The sequence below is a fragment of the Corythoichthys intestinalis genome, chromosome 16 (assembly GCF_030265065.1).
Source record: "Corythoichthys intestinalis isolate RoL2023-P3 chromosome 16, ASM3026506v1, whole genome shotgun sequence".
Taxonomy (NCBI): Eukaryota; Metazoa; Chordata; class Actinopteri; order Syngnathiformes; family Syngnathidae; genus Corythoichthys; species Corythoichthys intestinalis.
This window is the reverse complement of record NC_080410.1, coordinates 16,319,898-16,339,112: the sequence shown is the minus strand read 5'-3', so window position 1 is coordinate 16,339,112 and position 19,215 is coordinate 16,319,898. Positions and strand designations below refer to the sequence as shown.

Below are 19,215 nucleotides of genomic sequence, written 5' to 3'. Positions count from 1 at the left end.
GAAAATGAACAATTGAATGAATTGAGTTGTCCACTGTTGATTGCTTTAATCTTTTGTCGTCTTCATCATCGTCATCTCCAGAGGCATACAAGTTTCCAGGAACCAAGAACAATTATGAAATCAGTCACACACCGGGTTTCTCTAAAATATCACATGGATGTTTTATTAAAATACATCTTCACAAAATGATGAATATATGAACAATTCACGTGGCATAAATGTATTTGTAGGGAGCAGAACAAGGCACAGAAGATGAACGCGAGATAATTGCAATAAGTTGGAGACGGACTGTTCAATTTCTACCTTCATACACAAGCAAAGCATCCAGGTAAAAACATTATTCATGTAAAATATCTGTCATATTGCATTGTACATTGCAAATGTACGCTCTGGGATTTAGGGATGCAATGACTGTAGTGTCTACTTGAAGAAGTACTAGAGAACCAATGAAGCAAGACAGAATAGGGGGATTCCTGCCGCTGGCGTCTTAACGCAACATGCTAATCTTAGCATGTGAGATGAAAAGGTGTTCATACTGAAGAAGCTAAAAGAGTTCCTTAATGAAGCTGCAAGTGAAAATTGAAGGCTTGTTGCCGTCTATTCCGGCTGGGGAGTGGGTGTCTCATTGGCGTTGTTGTCAGTCACCTTATTTTCCAGCTCGTCATCAGACAGGAGGTCCAAGGATGAGCCCTCTACTGGCAACTGACGTCTGCCTGAGCGACTGGAGGAGAAACTGATGGGGCCGCCGCGCCTGCAACCGTGACAGGAGAACATAGTCATGCTCAGTAATAGAGATGTCCCGATCAATCGGGTCCGATCACGTCATTTTCAAAGTATCGGAATCAGCAAAAAAATATCGGCCATGCCTATTTTTTAATATATATATATATATACAGTATATATTTTAATTTAACTGTTTTCTAATTGTATTTAACGTTACAAACATAATATGTTACACTCGTCCAGAGTCTTTAGCTTAGGCTTAAGGTAGGGTTATCAAATTTATCCCGATAACGGCGGTAATTAATTTAAAAAAAAATGTATCACGTTAAAATATTTAACGCAATTAATGCATGCGCTGCACGACCCACCCACGCATTGTCGTGCTCAATCTGTAATGGTGCCATTTTACCTATATAGAGAGATAAAAGGCAGTTTAAAATGAGTAGAGTGAATTTCGGCAGCCTTTAGAGCCTTTTTTTAATTGGCTAAAGCCTTGCATTCCCTCTGCCTACGATTAGAAAGATCATTGGAAGCAATGTGGGGAAGCAAGGTAGCAAATGATCTTTTTCTTAACACCTTAAGTTATTTCCCAACGCAGAGAAAATATATCAATTGATAGCACTACGCAGTCATGGTTCCACTTCCCATCATGCATTGGGGCATGGCTACAGTATCATTTACTGAAAGCTCAACAAATACACTAGATGACAATATTTAGTCACAATATACAAAGTCACAAGTCTTTCTAGCCGTGGATCCCTCTCACAGAAAGAATGTTATTAATGTAAATGCCATCTTGAGGATTTTTTGTCATAATAAACAAATACAGTACTTATGTACTGTATGTTGACTGTATATATTCGTCCGAGTTTTATTCATTTTTTTCTTAATGCATTGCCTAAATGTATGTGATCGAGAAAAATTATCAGGAAGGATCGGGATCGTATCTGGAGCAAAAAAACATGAACGGAACAACCCTACTCAGTAATATAAGTTACGAACATACGAACCAAAGAATGGTTGCTTATAATGAAAACAAACGTACCGAAGGCGGTTTTTGAGCGTGTGGACTTCCCGGCTGAGACCCTCGCTGGCCTCGGTGGCGTCATCCAGTTCTCGCTGCAGCTTTCTGCGTGACGCATTGGCCCTTGTGGCCTCCTCTTCGGCCTCCTCCAGCTGACGCTTCAGTTGCTTCATACGCGAGTTTGCTTTTTCCAACTTGACACGCACATCAAACAAAAAAATGAATTTGTGATTCACACATCCAGAACCTTTTCAAGTTAAAATGACAAGAAACATACTTGTTCTTTAAACTGGTCGGCATGGCGTCGTTCGTCCTCCACCTGCATGCATATCTCTTTCAGCTTCTTCTCCGTCCTCCTAACTAACTTGTTAGCAGCTGCCCGCTCCCTACAGAAGGTGAATAGAACACTTGTATTTTGTATATTCATATAATATATATAAATGGCGGAAAACACAGACAAGGCTGAAAAAGCAATTTCTGGTCTTGCACCCCTCATAAAAAAAAAAAACTGCTATATTTTAAGCCAAATGAACTGTTGTGTTTGATACAACAATTTGTCTATATGCTGCCAAAGCAATTTCATGGTGCATTGAGCCCCCAAACTATTTTTAATTTGTCCGTTTTACTCTGGAGACCCCCGTTTACAGACACCGCGCAATCGCTTTTGTTTCAACCCAGCCGTAAAAAGAAGGTAAGCAATTATAATAATTATTCGGAATGCCTATCATTTTTAGCTTAGCATCATTGATGTCTAATATTTAGTATTAAAAAAATACCACTTTATAAAATTATTCATTCGCATATTTTAAACTTTTACACAAATTACGTCACAATGAAAAAAATAGTGTCTATAACTCAGTCGCGGATATCTACCTCATAACTATCGCTTAACTGTATTTTTTTTGTTACTGTCGCATTTCGCCCAACACTTTAGGTGATAAAAAATTAATCCAAACAAAGAAAAAAAAAAAAATTTTTTTTAAAGGTAAATATTTGAAAAAGAAAATGTTGACCATAAATTGATGTCAGCGATTTCTACATTGCGACCCTTGTTATATTACCGTGTTTCACCCATAAAACCCCTCAAAAGTCGGGCTGTGGCCATTCACAGCTGTGTCTTGACACTCAGTGAGACATGTTACACAGTTTTTGGATCTAAACGAGGTAAGTACGCGATAATATCTCTTTAAAATCATGGCATCTTTAATTATGCTCTTTCATGCTCTCACCTCGAGTTAGGGTTTCGGGGTTTCAATTTTTTTTCCTCCCCAGAAAATTGAGATTTTAAACTTTCCAATAATATCACACATGCATGTAGGACAATTTTGAAATTTGGCCAGATTGGGGGTGTCACAGCTTTAGGTCACCTGAGTGTTTTCTGCCATCATATTTATATATACACTACCGTAGACCCCAAACTTTTGAACCGTAGTGTACATAATGAAAAATCCCATATGATACACCCCGTTTCAAAAGTTTGGGGTCGCTTGGACCCCAAACCTTTTAACGGTAGTGTTTATATTTACTGTATATTATGTTGTGACAAAATATTGAAATGGTGATATATCGTGATTCTTTGTATCCCCAAAGATATGCTCCTGTCAAGAATCGATATATTGTTTTAGGGTTAGGGTTTCACTGTTCACTATCACGGTTTAGGAAAATAAGGAACCAACAAGTTGCGACCAAAATCTTCTACTAGAAGAGCATGTCTCTGTTAACTCAACGGCTGCCATTGACAGCGCTCGATGCCCAATCCATTTAGACTGGGAGGGGCGAATTAACGTTCTTTCATTCGAAAACAGCGCATTGACAGCCGGTCTTTCCGATTTTCGGGGCATTTACAAGTCACTTTCTGTTCATTCTAGGGCATTTACAAGTTTCTTCATGTTTAGGTTGAGTCACTGTCTATTCATTTAAGGAGATTCCGAGGTCATTTTCTGTTCTGTAACCCCAAATCAACAGAAAGTGACTCAAAATCAACAGAAAATGACCCAAAATGCCGAAAATTAAACTCATTGGCTGCCATAGACGTCCAATCCGACGAATTGGGACCATCCAATCAGGTTCATTTGAACCATTCTAGTTCAAATGAATTAGATGCCTACTATGGTAAATGGAGTATAGCGCCTTTCCAACTTTAAGGCTCTCAAAGCGCTTTTCACTGTATTCTCACCTACCAACTGGTGACGCAGCACCAGGAGCAACGGTGGGTTCAGTATCTTGGCCAACCTTAGGCTAGGTTCATTCTACAGGTCTTAATGCACAAATCTGATTTTTTGCCATATCTGTTTTTTTGGCGTGCCCGTTCAGACTCCTTTTGTCCATTGAGACAGTTCAAGTATGACACATGCGCACTGATTCGCAGTCCGAGATGCGCTCAGCAAAGAGACCCGCATGCACAGAAGCATAAAAACAAATTACTGTATGTCATTCCAGAGTGATCATATTTTTGATTTCCAAAAAGAGGACACAAATAACAGACATTAATAATCCCCGTTTAGTCTTATATTCATAGTTTATATGGAGTGATAGAACGCATAAACGCAAACACATGAGCCTTGACGTGTGTGCGTGAAATTACATGGGTGCATCAGTTTGCCCCCCGACTCGGCCATGGGTGCATTAATGAAATATTGCTCATTCGGCAGAATGAAAATCGAAAATTGTAAGGCTTATTCTTTTTTTCATTTTATTTTTTTATGACTGTGGTCAAGCCCGCTTCGTGCTTAAAAGCAGAATTCAAGCTAGGCGCTAATGCCTAGATGGCTGCAGTCCTCCGTGCCTCTTGCTCTTTGCTGACGTCATTGCTGCATGAATTCTGATTTGGAGTCTTGACAGTTCAGACTGCCAGTCACGTTCTGAAAAAATGTGTCCCAGATCGGATTTGAACCACATATGAAAGTGACTTGGATCGTATTTGAAATGGTCCACTTCTATGCGACTTGTCCCATTCAGACCGTCAAGTTAATGCCTGACTCGAGTCGGAAAAACACGAAACAATTGGATTCGTGCTTTAAGACCTGTAGTTTGAACCTAGCCTTAGACGAGTTGATCAGGAGGAGAATCGAACCCACAACCTCTGGCTCGGGGGAGGAACTGCACTACCAGTGAGCCACTCTATCTACCTACCAGTGATAAACTCAGTTCAATTCATAGCAGAAGGATAAAAAGAGCGTGTTTTTCTGTTTATGACTTGAATAGTAAAATGCTGTACAATTATTTCCTGACCCATGTATCAATAATTGTTATATCCCCATATTGTGAGATAATTGTTATCATAAGCCTTGTAATGCAAATCATATTGCGAGTTACCCGGAGGTTCCCCACCCCTACTTGTATGGCTGTTACACTTTCCATGAATGCCTTACTTGGCTTCCTGCTCTAGCTGTTCCTCCAGTTGTGCTATCTTGGCCTCCAGCGCTGTAATGGAGGCCTTGAAGCGACTCTTTACAGAACCTTCCAGCTCGCCCAGCTTGGCTCGCAGCTCCTTATTTTGACGTTCCAGCTGCTGCCGGGCATTTTCACTCTTTTGTGACACGCTCCGTTCTGCGCTCAGCTCTGTGGTCAGCGTGTCCACCTATGGAGATGAACGATATGGAGGCATCGGACAGAACATGAATGTAAACGCAGTCTGTTTTTAGGAAGCCTCGCAAAATTTGTCACACCTGCATAGTGGTCTTTCTGAAGCGGTCGTTAAGTAGCTCCATGTTGCCTTGCTCTTCTTCTAGCTCTTCCTCAAGCTGAGCGATACGAGCTTCCAGCCTTCTCTTTTCTTCCATCAGAGCGGTTCTTAAAAGGCAGAAACAGAATGTCATAGAGCTAATTCGCACTTGACAATAAGGCTGCGCATAAGATGTTACGTTTTAGGGTTTAGTTTATGCTCAACTCGTAGGCTGCCATTGCCGTTACTGGACCTCTAATCCATTTTGACTTGGAGAAGCCAAATAAACCAAAGTTAAAATAGATTGGACGTCCAGCCCATGCAATGGCACTTAAAACATGAGCATTCACAGCCAGTCTTCCCAGTTTAAATGAATTGGATGTCTATTGTTTTCCAATGGCCAATGAGTTAAAGAGCAAACAAATTAGTATGCAGGCTCCCCTCCAACTGTTTATTGTGAACAACCCTGCAACTTCCATTCATACTCGACTGGTTGTATACTGTAAGTCATCTGAAGCTAACACAGGCTTCTCACTAGGCCACAAAGAAAAGCTTTATAAAGTATTTATTTTACATTTCGGAGGATGAAATCCTCTTTTTCATTTCGTTTTTTTTTGTAGAACTTATGAGTACGTGTGTAGAAAAAAAAAAGTTTAAATGTGTATGTACTGTATGTAAATGTGCACACTGCACTGGGGCTGCAACTTTGGATTATTTTAGTAGTCGATAAATCTATGGACTAGTTAGTTCGAATAATCGGATTGGGAACATAAAAAAAATAAAATACCCAAGCTTAGCCTCAAATGGTATAAAAAAAAAAAACTTAAATAATTAAGATCTAAGTACAATGAAAGAACAATTGGCTAACTTGCATAGCAAAAGTCCACTAGCTTAGATACTATAATATATAGGGCTGTCAAAATTATCGGGTTAACGGGCAGTAATTAATTTTTAAAAATAATCACATTAAATTATTTGATGCATTTAACGCACATGCCCCGCTCAAACAGATTAAAATGACAGCACAGGGTAATGTCCACTTGTTACTTGTGTTTTTTTGGTGTTTTGTCGCCCTCTGCTGGCGCTTGGGTACGACTGATTTTATGGGTTTCAGCTCCATGAATGAGCATTGTGTAATCACTGACATCAACAATGGCGAGCAAATAGTATATTTTTTGACTGGAAATTTTACAAATTTTATGAAAATGAAAACATTAAGAGGGGCTTTAATATAAAATTTCTATAACTTGTACTAACATTTACCTTTTAAGAACTACAAGTCTTTCTATCCATGGATTGCTTTAACAGAATGTTAACAATGTTAATGCCATCTTGTTGATTTATTGTTATAATAAACAAATACAGTACTTATGTACCGTATGTTGAATGTATATATTTGTCTTGTGTCTTATCTTTCCATTCCAACAATAATTTACAGAAAAATATGGCATATTTTATAGATGGTTTGAATTGCGATTAATTACGATTAGTTAAGTTTTAAGCTGTAACTAACTCGATTAAAAATTTTAATCGTTTGACAGCCCTAATATATTTTTTACAATATCCTTAACAAATCATTCAACCACATATTCCCACAAAAACGACTAAATAAACCTATGAATTAAATTATGAATACATTAAAAAAAACCATTTAAGTCCAAACAAAAGCAGCTGGATTCAGGCATGTTAAATGAGTTATGTCATATTCACTGTTGCCACTAGAGGGTAGTGTATCCACCCAATCAATAAAAATAAATGCAAACACTTAAACAAACAAAAAAAAAAACATTACAACGCCACTTCGATTAAACGAATACTCAAAGTAGCAAAATTTAACTCGAAGCTTATTTTTTCTAATCGAATTACTCGACTACACTGAACTACACTGCACACATATGGTATCCATTGCCTTTGCTATTTTTTATCATGTAAAGCACTTTGCTGATTTTTTGCTGAACTACTGGGCCAATTTTTGTTTCCTTTTCAAGCAATGAGATATTCTTTGCACTGGATTTGCGTTGTTTACGTTGCAGTGGAAAACACGGGTGTCTTAAATATTGTGTAAAAATGCTGTTCAGCTGAAGCAGAAATTATTGACTTATTGCTATATCACCCACCCACTTCTGAGCAATTGATTCAGTGCGTAAAGAAATGTTCTGATTAGTGTATATTGTGTTGAACATGATGAAGGAACGGGAACATACTTCCCAGATGTGCTGTTGGAGATTTCATCTTGCAACTCATCTCTTTCTTGCTCAGCGTGACGTCGTCCTCTCTCTGATGCTGCCAGGTCCTTCAGGCAAAAAAAAAAAAAAGTAAAGAAATTAAAGTTATACTTCTTTATGTATGTGTGTTTGAGAGGGAAAATTTGAGGATTATAAACTGTTGTGTACCTCATGCAGTTGCACAATTTCAGCCTCTAGACTCTTGAGTTTCTTCTCATTTTCCTTAGATAAGGCAAAAATATCATCTCTGGATGCCCTGGCATCTTCCAGTTCCCTCTGATAGTCCTTCATTTGGGCCTGAAGATGAAATGTTGGTGTTTAGATGTAAAGCACGGCATGAAGCATGTTGACCAGATCTGAATGCGCACCTGTAACTTGCGAAGTTGTTTGATGGCTTCATCTCGGCCTTTGCTGGCACCTTCTATCTGACCCTCCACGTCCTTCAAATCCATTTCCAGCTTCTTCTTAGCGGCAATGGCCAAGCCTTTCTGCTTCCTCTCGTCCTCCAGTTCTGCCTCCATCTCTCGGACCTGAGGAAAGGAACACAGGTTTTACATTGGCGCATGATAAAATAAAAAGGTCAAAACCAAGCTGGAAGCAGCACCTGCTTGATGAGGGCTCTCTTTTTTTCATCGTTCTGGTCGTCACGGCCCTGAAGATCTCGCTCATATTGAGCCTTCATGGCCTGCATGTTGACTTCTAGCCGCAACTTAGCATCCTCGGTGGCCTGCAGCTCATCCTCCAGCTCCTCAAGTTGAGTCTTCATCTCCTCCAGCTGCTGCTCTAGAGTACGCTTGGATTTCTCCAGCTCGTGAACCTACAGCCCAGACAAGAGCAACGAATGTTATGATGCTTTCTACACTGCAAAAACACACCTTGTCAAAACTAGTTAAATTCCCTTGTGTTGAGTGTAAATCTAATAGAAATAAGAAACATAGCTATCTGAAAATAAGCTTAACAGACTTATTTTAAGTAAAACAGGGTGTTTCAAAATGTTTGAACCCATTTCATAGGCCAATAATTTTGGCAATTTTCATTGGAATGACCTCAAATTTTCACAGCTTGTGTAGAAACGTTTCAAGTTTTTGTGTGTAACGTTTGGCATTTCTATCTTTTCAGTTTGAGAAATGCCGTTCACTTCAAAAGAAAAGGAATTTTGTGTGTTAGAATATGCTCGGACTCAGTCACCGAAGACAGTGCAGCGTGCCTTCTTCACAAATTTTGCAAAGAAGGCACCAACTAAACAAGAAAAAAGAATTACAGCTGCACTGGAAACTGTTACCGAACACATGCTACAGGGAGTTTGGCACGTGCTCGAATACAGACTCGACGTTTGCAGAGTCACAGGCGGCGCTCATATTGAACATTTATGAAAATCTGTCATAGAACCAACAAATATTTGTTCTTTGCTTTGTAAATTTAACCGATAAAACTTATGACCTTCAACACAAAGTGTATTTAGTTTCATTAAGATCCATCAAGTAGTTTCTGAGATATGGGCATTTAGAATGGGGTCAACCATTTTGGAACACCCTGTACATTAGTATATTTAATTAAAAAAAAAAGCTTTGAAATGTTTTTAATTAAAGAATAAATATCGTTCAAAACATTATTTGAAAGCAAATTTTGCTTGATTTTGATGAAAAAATACCAATTTTTAGATCTATGGGCTTCATAAGAAGAAATATTATTAAGTAAGTGGAATAATCTGACACATTAATCTTAGTCTTTAACACTCAAAACAAGATAGAGAAAATGATTTGACTGGACCAGTAGACTACAACTTGACTATTTGCAGTTTATCAGTGGTCCTATCACGCTCACATTCTTGCCCACGTCATCCTTCGAATTCATGAGATCTTCCATTTCACCACGGAGTTGCTTGTTGACCCTCTCCAGCTCCTCTTTGGCCTCCAGAGCTTCATCCAGAGCTCTGGTCATGGACAGAGCTTTAGTCTCTTTCTCCCTGGCCTCAGCTTCCGCCCGGTCACGCTCTTCAGCGTAGCGGGCAGAAATGCTCTTCTCCTCGGCCAACATCTACAGATAGGAAAAATTGAATTGTCAGCCTGTTTGTAACTAACCTGGGCCCATCCATTCTCTCACTTGGTCAAACTTCTTCTGTTTCTTCTCAAGGTTGGACACACTCTGCCTCTGATGATCCAAGTCAACAGTTAGGTCATCCAGCTCCTGCTGCAGACGGGTCTTTGTCTTCTCCATTTTCTCAAAAGCGATGGTCTTTTCCTCCAGACGCTGGCCTGAAATCTCCAGGTCCTTTTGTAGTTTCTTCTTTGCCTCTTCCAGGCCGTCGATTGTCCCCACATCATCCTCCACCTTCTTCTTGCTCTCCAACAGCTGCAAACAAAAAAGAAAAAAAGCAGAATTTTAAACTGAGAATCAACCCAAAGACACAATCTGACCTACCTGAGCCTGTAAGGTTAACAACTGTTTCTCCACATTTTTGCGGGCCACTTCATCTTCCTCTTGTTGCTCCTGGAGAGCGTTCTTTTCCTCCTCTAACTGCCGCAAGCGGCTACTGAGGTTCAGTTTCTGACGAGTCTCTTCCTGGAGGAGCTCCTATGGGAAAATGTGATCAATTTTCGAGTGAGTTGAGCACTTAAAGTTAATCGCATTTCATTTTTGAAGTGATACCAAATGAGTGTAGGGCACCTGTGAGTCTTGGAGCTGACTTTCTAATCCAGAAACCTCTTTTGTCATCTTGATGCCTTTTCTTTCTGCATCTTCCAGCATGGCCGACACATTGTCGAGTTCAGTCTGCATGGAGAAACGATTCATGTAAGTCAACTGTTTGGAAATTGTACGGGTACTAGGTCTGGCCGATAAATCAATTTTATCAATTATTTGAGATTTTTTCATATCAGAAAAAAAAAAAAAAAAAAAAAAAAAAAAAAAAAAAAAAAATGAATTCAAGGGGTTTTTGTGGTTGTTGTTTTTAGCCAAAAAGGAAATCTACCAGCCACTTATTCAATAGATTATTCCATGAAAAAAAGGTGTGAGGTCATTAGATGTGAATTTAGGGGCTGACAGCACAAATAGGGGGAGAGAAATTGATACAGTGGAGAAAATAAGTTTTACCCACTTAGAAATCATGGAGGCGTCTGAAATTTTTATCGTAGGTGCATGTCCACTGTGAGAGAGATAATCCGAAAAGAAAAATCCAGAAATCACAGTGCATGATTTTTTAACAATTTATTTGTGTGATACAGCTGCCAACAAGTGTTTCAACACCTGTCAATCAGCTACAATCCTGACCATTAGTCCACCTATTAAAAGTCCACCTCCATTCAATGTCGTCCAAAGACACGAGAGACAAAATTGTTCACCTCCACAAGGCTGGAAAGGGCTATGGAGCAATTGCTAAGTATTTTGGTTTAAAAAAGAAAGAAAGAAAAAAAAAGCAATCACTGGAAAATGGAAGAAGCATAACATGACGTCTTAGTGTATTACCAACAATAACCTTGGAAATGGTGGTCCCAGCGCTTTTCAGGCCATTGACCAACTCCTTTCTTAGGATCATTGAGACCCCACGAGATGATATCTTACATGGGGCTCCATTCCGATTGAGATTGACCGTCATGGTTTGAAATAATGCATGGCACGGAAGGTTCCCCTGCTTAAACCAGCACATGTCAAAGCCCGTCTTAAGTTTGCCTATGGCCATTTGGATGATGCAGAGGAGTCATGGGAGCAAGTTTTGTGGTCAGATGAGAGTAAAATAAAACTTTTTGCTTTTCAATTCCGTTAACCGTGTTTCAAGGAAGAAGAATGATGAGTACTATCTCAAGAACACCATCCCTACTGTGAAGCATAGGGGTGGTAGCACCATACTATGGGGGTGTTTTTCTGTGCATGGGACAGGACGAGTGCACTGTATTAAAGAGAGGATGACCGGGGCCCTGTATTGTGAGATTTTGGGGACCAACCTCCTTCCTTCAGTCAAAGCATTGAAGATGGGTTGTGCCTGGGTCTTCCAACATGACAATGACCCAAACCACACAACCAGGAAAACCAGGAAGTGGCTCCGTAAGAAGCATAACAAGGTTCTAGCATCGCTTAGCCGGTCTCCAGAAGTAAACCCAAAAGAAAACCTTTGGAGGGAGCTAAACCTCACTGTTTCTCAGCGACAGCCCAGAAACCTGACTGATGGGTGGGCCAAGATCCCTCCTGCAGTGTCTGCAAACCTGGTGAAAAACTAGAGGAAACATTTGACCTCTGTAATTGCAAACAAAGGCTACTGTATCAAATATTAACATTCGTTTATTCAGGTTTAAAATACTCATTTGCAGCTGTATCACACAAAAAAAAATGTTTAAAAAAAATCATACATTGTGATTTCTCGATTTTTCTTTTAAGATTATCTCTCTCACAGTGGAAATGCACCTACGATGAAAATTTCAGACCCCTCCATGATTTCTAAGTGGGAGAACTTGAATAGCAGGGTGTTCAAATGCTTATTTTACTCACTGTATTTTAGAAGTTTTGCGGTACATTTACGTTACTGTTGTTTAACATTAAAAAAAAAAAAAAGTCATTTCGATCAATTGAAACTGAGAGTACTGGCTGTGAATACACATGTATCAGCGCCATTGACAGTGCTGGACGTCTATTTTGACTCTCCCTGTCAAAAAGGACTGGACGCCTAACTGTGTCAAAGCAATCAATGAGTTCAATAGCAAACATTTTTGTAAATCAAAATTTTAAAATTGTAAAAGAATTGGTAAATACATATATAAGTAAAAACTCTGCTGTGCTTATGTGTTTTTTAGATGCTTCCAAGGCTTTTGAACGTGTGAACCATGGGAAGTTGTTTAAGAAATTAAGCCAAGCGTGTGTTTCTAATGATATTTTAAGAATTCTGTCATATTGGTATGCACACCAAACAACGCAGGTGAAGTGGAATGACTGTGTGTCTGCCACCTTCCACGTCACATCAATTTTATTTAACTTTATATGAATGATTTGTCAAAGCAGTTAAGTAGGTGTAAAACTGGCTGCATGGCTGGTGGGCCGGTGGTGAACCATCTTATGATATAAAATATAATGATGCTAAGAGTGTCGTCATGATCGTAAGATCAAATGGGGATAAACAGTTGGTCTTCTCTGACTTTAAGTTGGCAGGTCAAGTGGTAAAGTCCTGCAGTCAGGTGAAATATCTCGGCCATATGATCACCGACATGCTGACAGACAATGAGGACATATTTCGCCAGTGCCATTCTCTATATGTCCAAGATAATATCCTTTCCCGTAAATTTGGTCAGTGCTCTGATGAGGTCAAGGGGGCCCTTTTTAAGGCCTATTGTACACCACTCTACAATGCACATCTGTGGTCTGATTATAACAAAGCAAATTTCCAGAGACTACAAGTGGCATATAATGATTCCCTGAGAATCTTGTTGAAAAGGCCCAGATGGACCAGTACTTCAGGAATGTTTGTAGCAGCTTGGGTGAATACCCGCCAGTCTGTTTTAAGGGTATACATGTTTAATTTTATCAGTCGTCTGAATGGTTCAAAATATGTGATTGTGTTGGGCCTGACCAACATTTTGTACAGCTTTACATGCTACTTGTAACGGTTTTGGAATGAATGAATGAATGAATGAATGAATCCATCCATCCATCCATCATGAGAAAAATCAGAGATTTTATTTTTAAGCCTTATCGCCCAGCCTGATCAAATACATTTGCTCACACATTTAGTGGCAAGCCTTGTACCTGCAGTTTGTGCACACGTTCAGCCAACTCGCCCTTGGACCGCTCGCCCTCAGTGTTTCTGGCCATCACCTCCTGTAGCTGAGACTCCAGTTTCTTCCTCTTGTGTTCGGACTCAGTCTTTGCCTGTTGAAGGCTTTTGATCTCATTGGCCATTTCCTTGTTTGCACTCTCCTGGGTCTGTTTGGTCTTCTCCAAGTTAGCTTTGAACTAATATTAATTGGAAGCAAAAGTAGTTTTAACATTCTTCAACAGATGTTTTCATTGAGAATTGGATGGATTTGGCTAATTCCAGAATTGGAGGACATTTCACGTTCCAGGCTTAAAATTTTAAATACTCCGCATAGAAAATAGAGTAGAAACTTGTCCTGAGAGCAAGTTAAAAACATAAATAAATAAATAAATAAAAACAACTAAGAAAAGAAAGCTTGAAAATAGTTTTTAAAATACCAAATTAGTGTGAGTACTAACTAAAATGCCTTTTTTCCCTTTGAGCTATTCAATGAGCCAATGTTGTTTTAGTCAACAATTATGATAACGAAAATATTTCATCGACGAACAATATTTTCACAACAATGACGAGCTTCAACGTGGCTTGGGAGACTAGAACATAACGAGACGAATGCCAGTTTTCGTCTGACGAGACGAAAATGGTACATAGTAACTGTCTAATGTTCACAATGCGTGAGTGGACATGAAATTTTCATATTATAAGTCGGGCACCGGAGTTTAGGATGTGTTTCAAGATAGGCTGTGCTCCATCTTGCCTGTTTGGAAACATGGTAAAATTTGTTTTCTTATCTTGGTAATAGAGAATACGCAAGGTTGCTTTAAAGGTCTGTGCTGAGTGATCATCAAACACTAAAATTAACTCGTTGCGTTAGCATTAGCATCAGCTTTCGCGTCGCGAGCATCCTCTTAAACGCTCGGATATATATATATATATATATATATATTTTTTTACATACAGTTCAAGTCTTGTAGGTGGGTTTAACTGAAAATAAATTGTTTTTCCTGCTGATTGTGTATTATCATCACAAGGTTAGCGTTGTCCTTGTAGATGCTACAATATGTTCTCGTCTGTGTATGTATATTAAAAATTGTTGGAAACCTTTATAAATAATTTTTGGATTAAAACTTTTGAACTTAAAGATGAAAACATTTTGAGTAACTGTCGACTAAAACTAGACGAAGACGGACACAGTTTGAAATGACTTAAATATGATTAATAATATTAGTATATTATCATTATTATAAGACTAAGACAAAAAAAGGGCGGCCAAAAACAACATTGCAACGAGCCAATAAAGCTTTTGATATTTTATCACTTGTTATCGATGAATTATCAGGTAAGTGAAGGCTTATTTTTCAAGAATTTTGAACTCAAATTCTCCAATTCTGAAATAAACCATTCAATGAAGGTGCCTCACCCTCTTCGCCTGTTCGAGCTGCTCTGAGAGCTCTTCTAAAGCAATGCTATGTCTCTGTCGCATATCCTGTATTTGAGCCTCGTGGTTTTTTGTCTCCTCATCGATTGCCTTCTTCAGTTCTGCAACTTCTTGCTCTCGCTTGGTTCTAAACAAAAAAATGGTTCAGGTAAGTCTTGAACTCTCTTCACGCATTACGATATCAGAAATTGTTACCTCAGCTCCTGCTGGGCAGCGGTTGTATCCAGGGTGTCCTCCAGTTCTGTCTTTAGGGCCTCCAGTTCTTCACTCAAATCTCTCTTGAGCTTCTCAGCCTTGTTCCTGGCCTGTTTTTCCAACTCCATGTCCTCCTGCAACTCAGCCAGCTGGGCTTGAAGCTCTCGCACTTGCTTCAGAGCATTGTTCTTTTGGTTGACCTCATCTTCACCCCTATCAAATATTAAACATTTTAGACAAAAGTTACATAATATATTAGCTTGCACAAGTGTACCAAAACTTGTGAAAGTTATATGTATATGCCGCACAAGCACAGAGAACATACACACTTTACTAACTCGGAGGTAGATATGCTGCCAATTACGTATAATACTAAAATATAATGAAGATAAAACACGTAATTAGATAGTTTTTTAGATAGTTTTTAATTTAAAAAAAATAAGTATTTTACTTATCCACTGGATGGCAGCAGAGATAAAGTTATTGTTGGACATTTGACACTGGCTGTCATTTGTAGGTGAATGACTCAGTCACATTGACAACTTTAAAATTGCGTGGATGGCATTGCATCCCGCGTAGCACTTTTGTGTAAGCATTTCCTGACTGCTTCTTACTATTATAAAAACAGACTCACAGTGACACATTCGTATGAGACATATTTATACCGTAATGATTGAATGAACTTTAATCACACATTCTAAAATATCAAGAATAAAGAATAAATTGTTGGGTCAGTCCCAAGTTATGAGATTTTATCTGTGTACTTGTCTGTATGCGAATAAAATGCAGCATACAAAAAGAGCGCTTCAGACTTAAATAAGGTAAATGTACCACTTATGTCAATCTCATCATCCCACAGGAGCTCAGTCACATATAATATTAACCCATTGGCCACCATTGACGGCGATTGAATGAACCTTCGTTCATTCGCTGTCAACCCTTCCAGTTCCAATGGATTGGACTTCTAATCGTGACAAAATCATATAAAGTCACAGCAGAAGGATAAAAAGGGGCACATGACGGGACGTCGATCATCATCATCAATGGCACTAAAAGTATTTAAAACCTTTTCTAGCACTGCCTGAGGTATGCAGTAGTATTCTGTTGGTGAACTTCTTCCTGTGCCACAATTCTCCTACCTCGTTTGAAGTAACAGTTGCTCGTCCTCTTTCTTGACAATCTGAGTTTTAAACTCCTCTATCTGGGCCTGGAGCTCAGCTAATTGGTCCTGATAGTCAGATGTTTCCCCTTCCAGCTTCCTCTTGGCCTTCTCCAGCTCCTGACGGGTCTTTTCCTCCTTCTTAAGCCTCTCTGGATTCAAAATTAGACAAAGTTAGAAGTGTAGCGATACAATAGTGACTGTACTGACATGACAAAGGCGTATCTTCTTTACCGTCCAAGTCGACCATCATGATCTCTTGCTTGTTCTTGACCTTTCCCAGGTTTTTAGCCTTCTCTTCCTCCTCAGCAAGGAAAATGGTCATCTCATTTATTCGATCTTCCAGCGACTTTTTTTCCTGAAAGGCAGATTATTGTACAAGCCCTTTATTTAGTGATGTATACAGCGCTGGCCAAACGTATTGGCACCCTTGCAATTCTGTCAGATAATGCTCAATTTCTCCCAGAAAATGACTGCAATTACAATTGCTTTGGTATCAATATCTTCATTTATTTTGCTTGCAATGAAAAACACAAAAGTGAATGGAATTTTTTTTTTAATTATATCATTTTACACAAAACTCCAAAAATGCTTACCTGTGGCACATAACAGGTGGTGGCAATAACTAAATCACACTTGCAGCCAGTTAAAATGGATTAATGTGTGTACCACATTGAGCATGGAGAAAAGAAAGAACACCAAAGAACTGTCTGAGTACTTGAGAAGCAGAATTGTGAGGAAGCATGGGCAATCTCAAGGTTACAAGTCCATCGAGAGATTTCAACGAAAGATTGTACGGATGGTGGATAAAGAACCTCGACTAACATCCAAACAAGTTTATGCTGTCCTGCAGTTCGAGGGTACAACAGTGTCAACCCGTACTATCTGTCGGCGTCTGAATAAAAAGGTACTCTATGGTAGGATACCCAAGAAGACCCCAGGTTTGCTCCAGAAACATAAAAAAGGCAGGCTGGAGTTTGCCAAAACTCACCTGAGAAAGCCAAAAACGTTTTGGAAGAATTCTCTCTGGTCGGATATGACAAAAGTAGAGCTTTTGGGGAAAAGGCATCAACATAGAGTTTACAGGGAAAAAAACGAGGCCTTCAAAGAAAAGAACACGGTCCCCACAGTCAAACATGGCGGAGGTTCCCTGATGTTTTGGGGTTGCTTTGCCTTTGAAACTGGACTGCTTGACTGTGTGCATGGCATTATGATGTCTGAAGACTACCAACAAATTTCGCTGCATAACGTAGGGCCCAGTGTGAGAAAGCTTGGTCTGCCTCAGAGGTCATGGGTCTTCCAGCAGGACAATGACCCAAAACACGCTTCAAAAAGCATTAGAAAATAGTTTGAGAGAAAGCACTGGAGACTTCTAAATTGGCCAGCAATAAGTCCAGACCTGAATCGTATTGAACACCTGTGGAGAGATCTGAAAATGGCAGTTTGGAGAAGGTACCCTTCACATCTAAGACCTGGAGCAGTTGGCCAAAGAAGAATGGTCTAAAATTCGAGCAGAGCATTGTAAGAAACTCATTGATGGATACCGGAAGCGGTTGTTCGCAGTTATTTTGTCTAAAGGTTGTGGTACCAAGTATTAGGCTGAGGGTGCCAATACTTTTGTCAGCCCATTTTGGGAGTTTTGAGTAAAATGATCATGATGTAATTTTTTTTCATTCTCTTTGATGTTTTTTCAATGCAAGCAAAATAAATGAAGATATTACTACCAAAGTATCTGTAATTGCAATCATTTTCTGGGATAAATTGAGCATCAGCTAACAGAATTGCAGGGGTACCAATACTTTTGGCCAGCAGTGTACGTAAACATGACCAAAAATCATTTCTGATGACTGGTGAGTAAAGCCGCACCCTCTCACCTTGACAAACTTGGTGTTTTGGTCTTCTAGCAGTAAAATATCCTCTTCATATTTCTTCATTTTGGCCTCAGCTGTTACTTTCTCAAGCTGCAGCTTTTGCCTAGCAGCTTCCTCCTCATCCAGCTGTTCCTCCAGGTCCTACCAAAATGCACACGCGCACGCACACATACACACCATTGATTTTACCATGTGTTACTTCTTATTGCAGGTATAAAAGTGATGAATGTTACTGATGAAATGGCATTTTATGTTTTAGAATACATTCAAAGCATATAAAAATAAGAGTGTTCAGTGAGCATTTTTGGATAAATGATATAAGAATATACCTGGAAAGCAGATTTGGGCACATAAAATTAGTGATCTAGGCAAAATGGAAAATTGACGTCATGTCACAAAGGCCTTTAGACAAAAAAGGCCTATTTTTAGGTAATTAAGATTAAAAAAAAGAAAAATGTAATGTCCACATGTGTGGACGCCAGGTCTCAGTCAGATATGTACATATACATACATATATATATACTAGGGCTGTCAAACGATTAAAATTTTTAATCGAGTTAATTACAGCTTAAAAATTATTTAATCGTAATTAATCGCAATTCAAACCATCTGTAAAATATGCCATATTTTTCTGTAAATTATATATATATTCTGTAAAATAAATTCTTGGAATGGAAAGATAAGACACAAGATGGATATACAGTGCCTTGCAAAAGTATTCGGCCCCCTTGAATCTTGCAACCTTTCGCCACATTTCAGGCTTCAAACATAAAGATATGAAATTTAATTTTTTTGTCAAGAATCAACAACAAGTGGGACACAATCGTGAAGTGAAACAACATTTATTGGATAATTTAAACTTTTTTAACAAAAAACTGAAAAGTGGGGCGTGCAATATTATTCGGCCCCTTTACTTTCAGTGCAGCAAACTCACTCCAGAAGTTCAGTGAGGATCTCTGAATGATCCAATGTTGTCTTAAATGACCGATGATGATAAATAGAATCCACCTGTGTGTAATCAAGTCTCTGTATAAATGCACCTGCTCTGTGATAGTCTCAGGGTTCTGTTTAAAGTGCAGAGAGCATTATGAAAACCAAGGAACACACCAGGCAGGTCCGAGATACTGTTGTGGAGAAGTTTAAAGCCGGATTTGGATACAAAAAGATTTCCCAAGCTTT

The 19,215-nt window shown here is 39.1% G+C and overlaps 1 protein-coding gene across 3 annotated transcripts in view; it reads right to left on the bottom strand.

The window, feature by feature from the left end:
- Nucleotides 1-102: 102 nt before the first annotated feature.
- Nucleotides 103-19,215, bottom strand: part of LOC130931877 (myosin-10-like) — an 81,370-nt gene continuing 62,257 nt past the window's right edge. For 2 of the 3 annotated variants that reach the window (XM_057861052.1, XM_057861053.1), the window contains exons 24-42: nt 18,040-18,177; nt 16,400-16,523; nt 16,146-16,317; nt 15,007-15,219; nt 14,794-14,938; nt 13,367-13,573; nt 10,304-10,408; nt 10,058-10,210; nt 9,740-9,988; nt 9,461-9,673; nt 8,241-8,453; nt 8,005-8,166; nt 7,805-7,933; nt 7,616-7,704; nt 5,416-5,539; nt 5,119-5,327; nt 2,025-2,133; nt 1,769-1,941; nt 103-751 (exon numbers count right to left, since the gene is read on the bottom strand). In XM_057861052.1, the coding sequence (XP_057717035.1) occupies nt 598-751; nt 1,769-1,941; nt 2,025-2,133; nt 5,119-5,327; nt 5,416-5,539; nt 7,616-7,704; nt 7,805-7,933; nt 8,005-8,166; nt 8,241-8,453; nt 9,461-9,673; nt 9,740-9,988; nt 10,058-10,210; nt 10,304-10,408; nt 13,367-13,573; nt 14,794-14,938; nt 15,007-15,219; nt 16,146-16,317; nt 16,400-16,523; nt 18,040-18,177 (3,081 nt within the window). In that variant the 3' untranslated portion in view covers nt 103-597. The remainder of the gene's footprint in view (nt 752-1,768; nt 1,942-2,024; nt 2,134-5,118; nt 5,328-5,415; nt 5,540-7,615; nt 7,705-7,804; nt 7,934-8,004; nt 8,167-8,240; nt 8,454-9,460; nt 9,674-9,739; nt 9,989-10,057; nt 10,211-10,303; nt 10,409-13,366; nt 13,574-14,793; nt 14,939-15,006; nt 15,220-16,145; nt 16,318-16,399; nt 16,524-18,039; nt 18,178-19,215) is intronic. The other variant, XM_057861054.1, reaches the window with a different exon arrangement.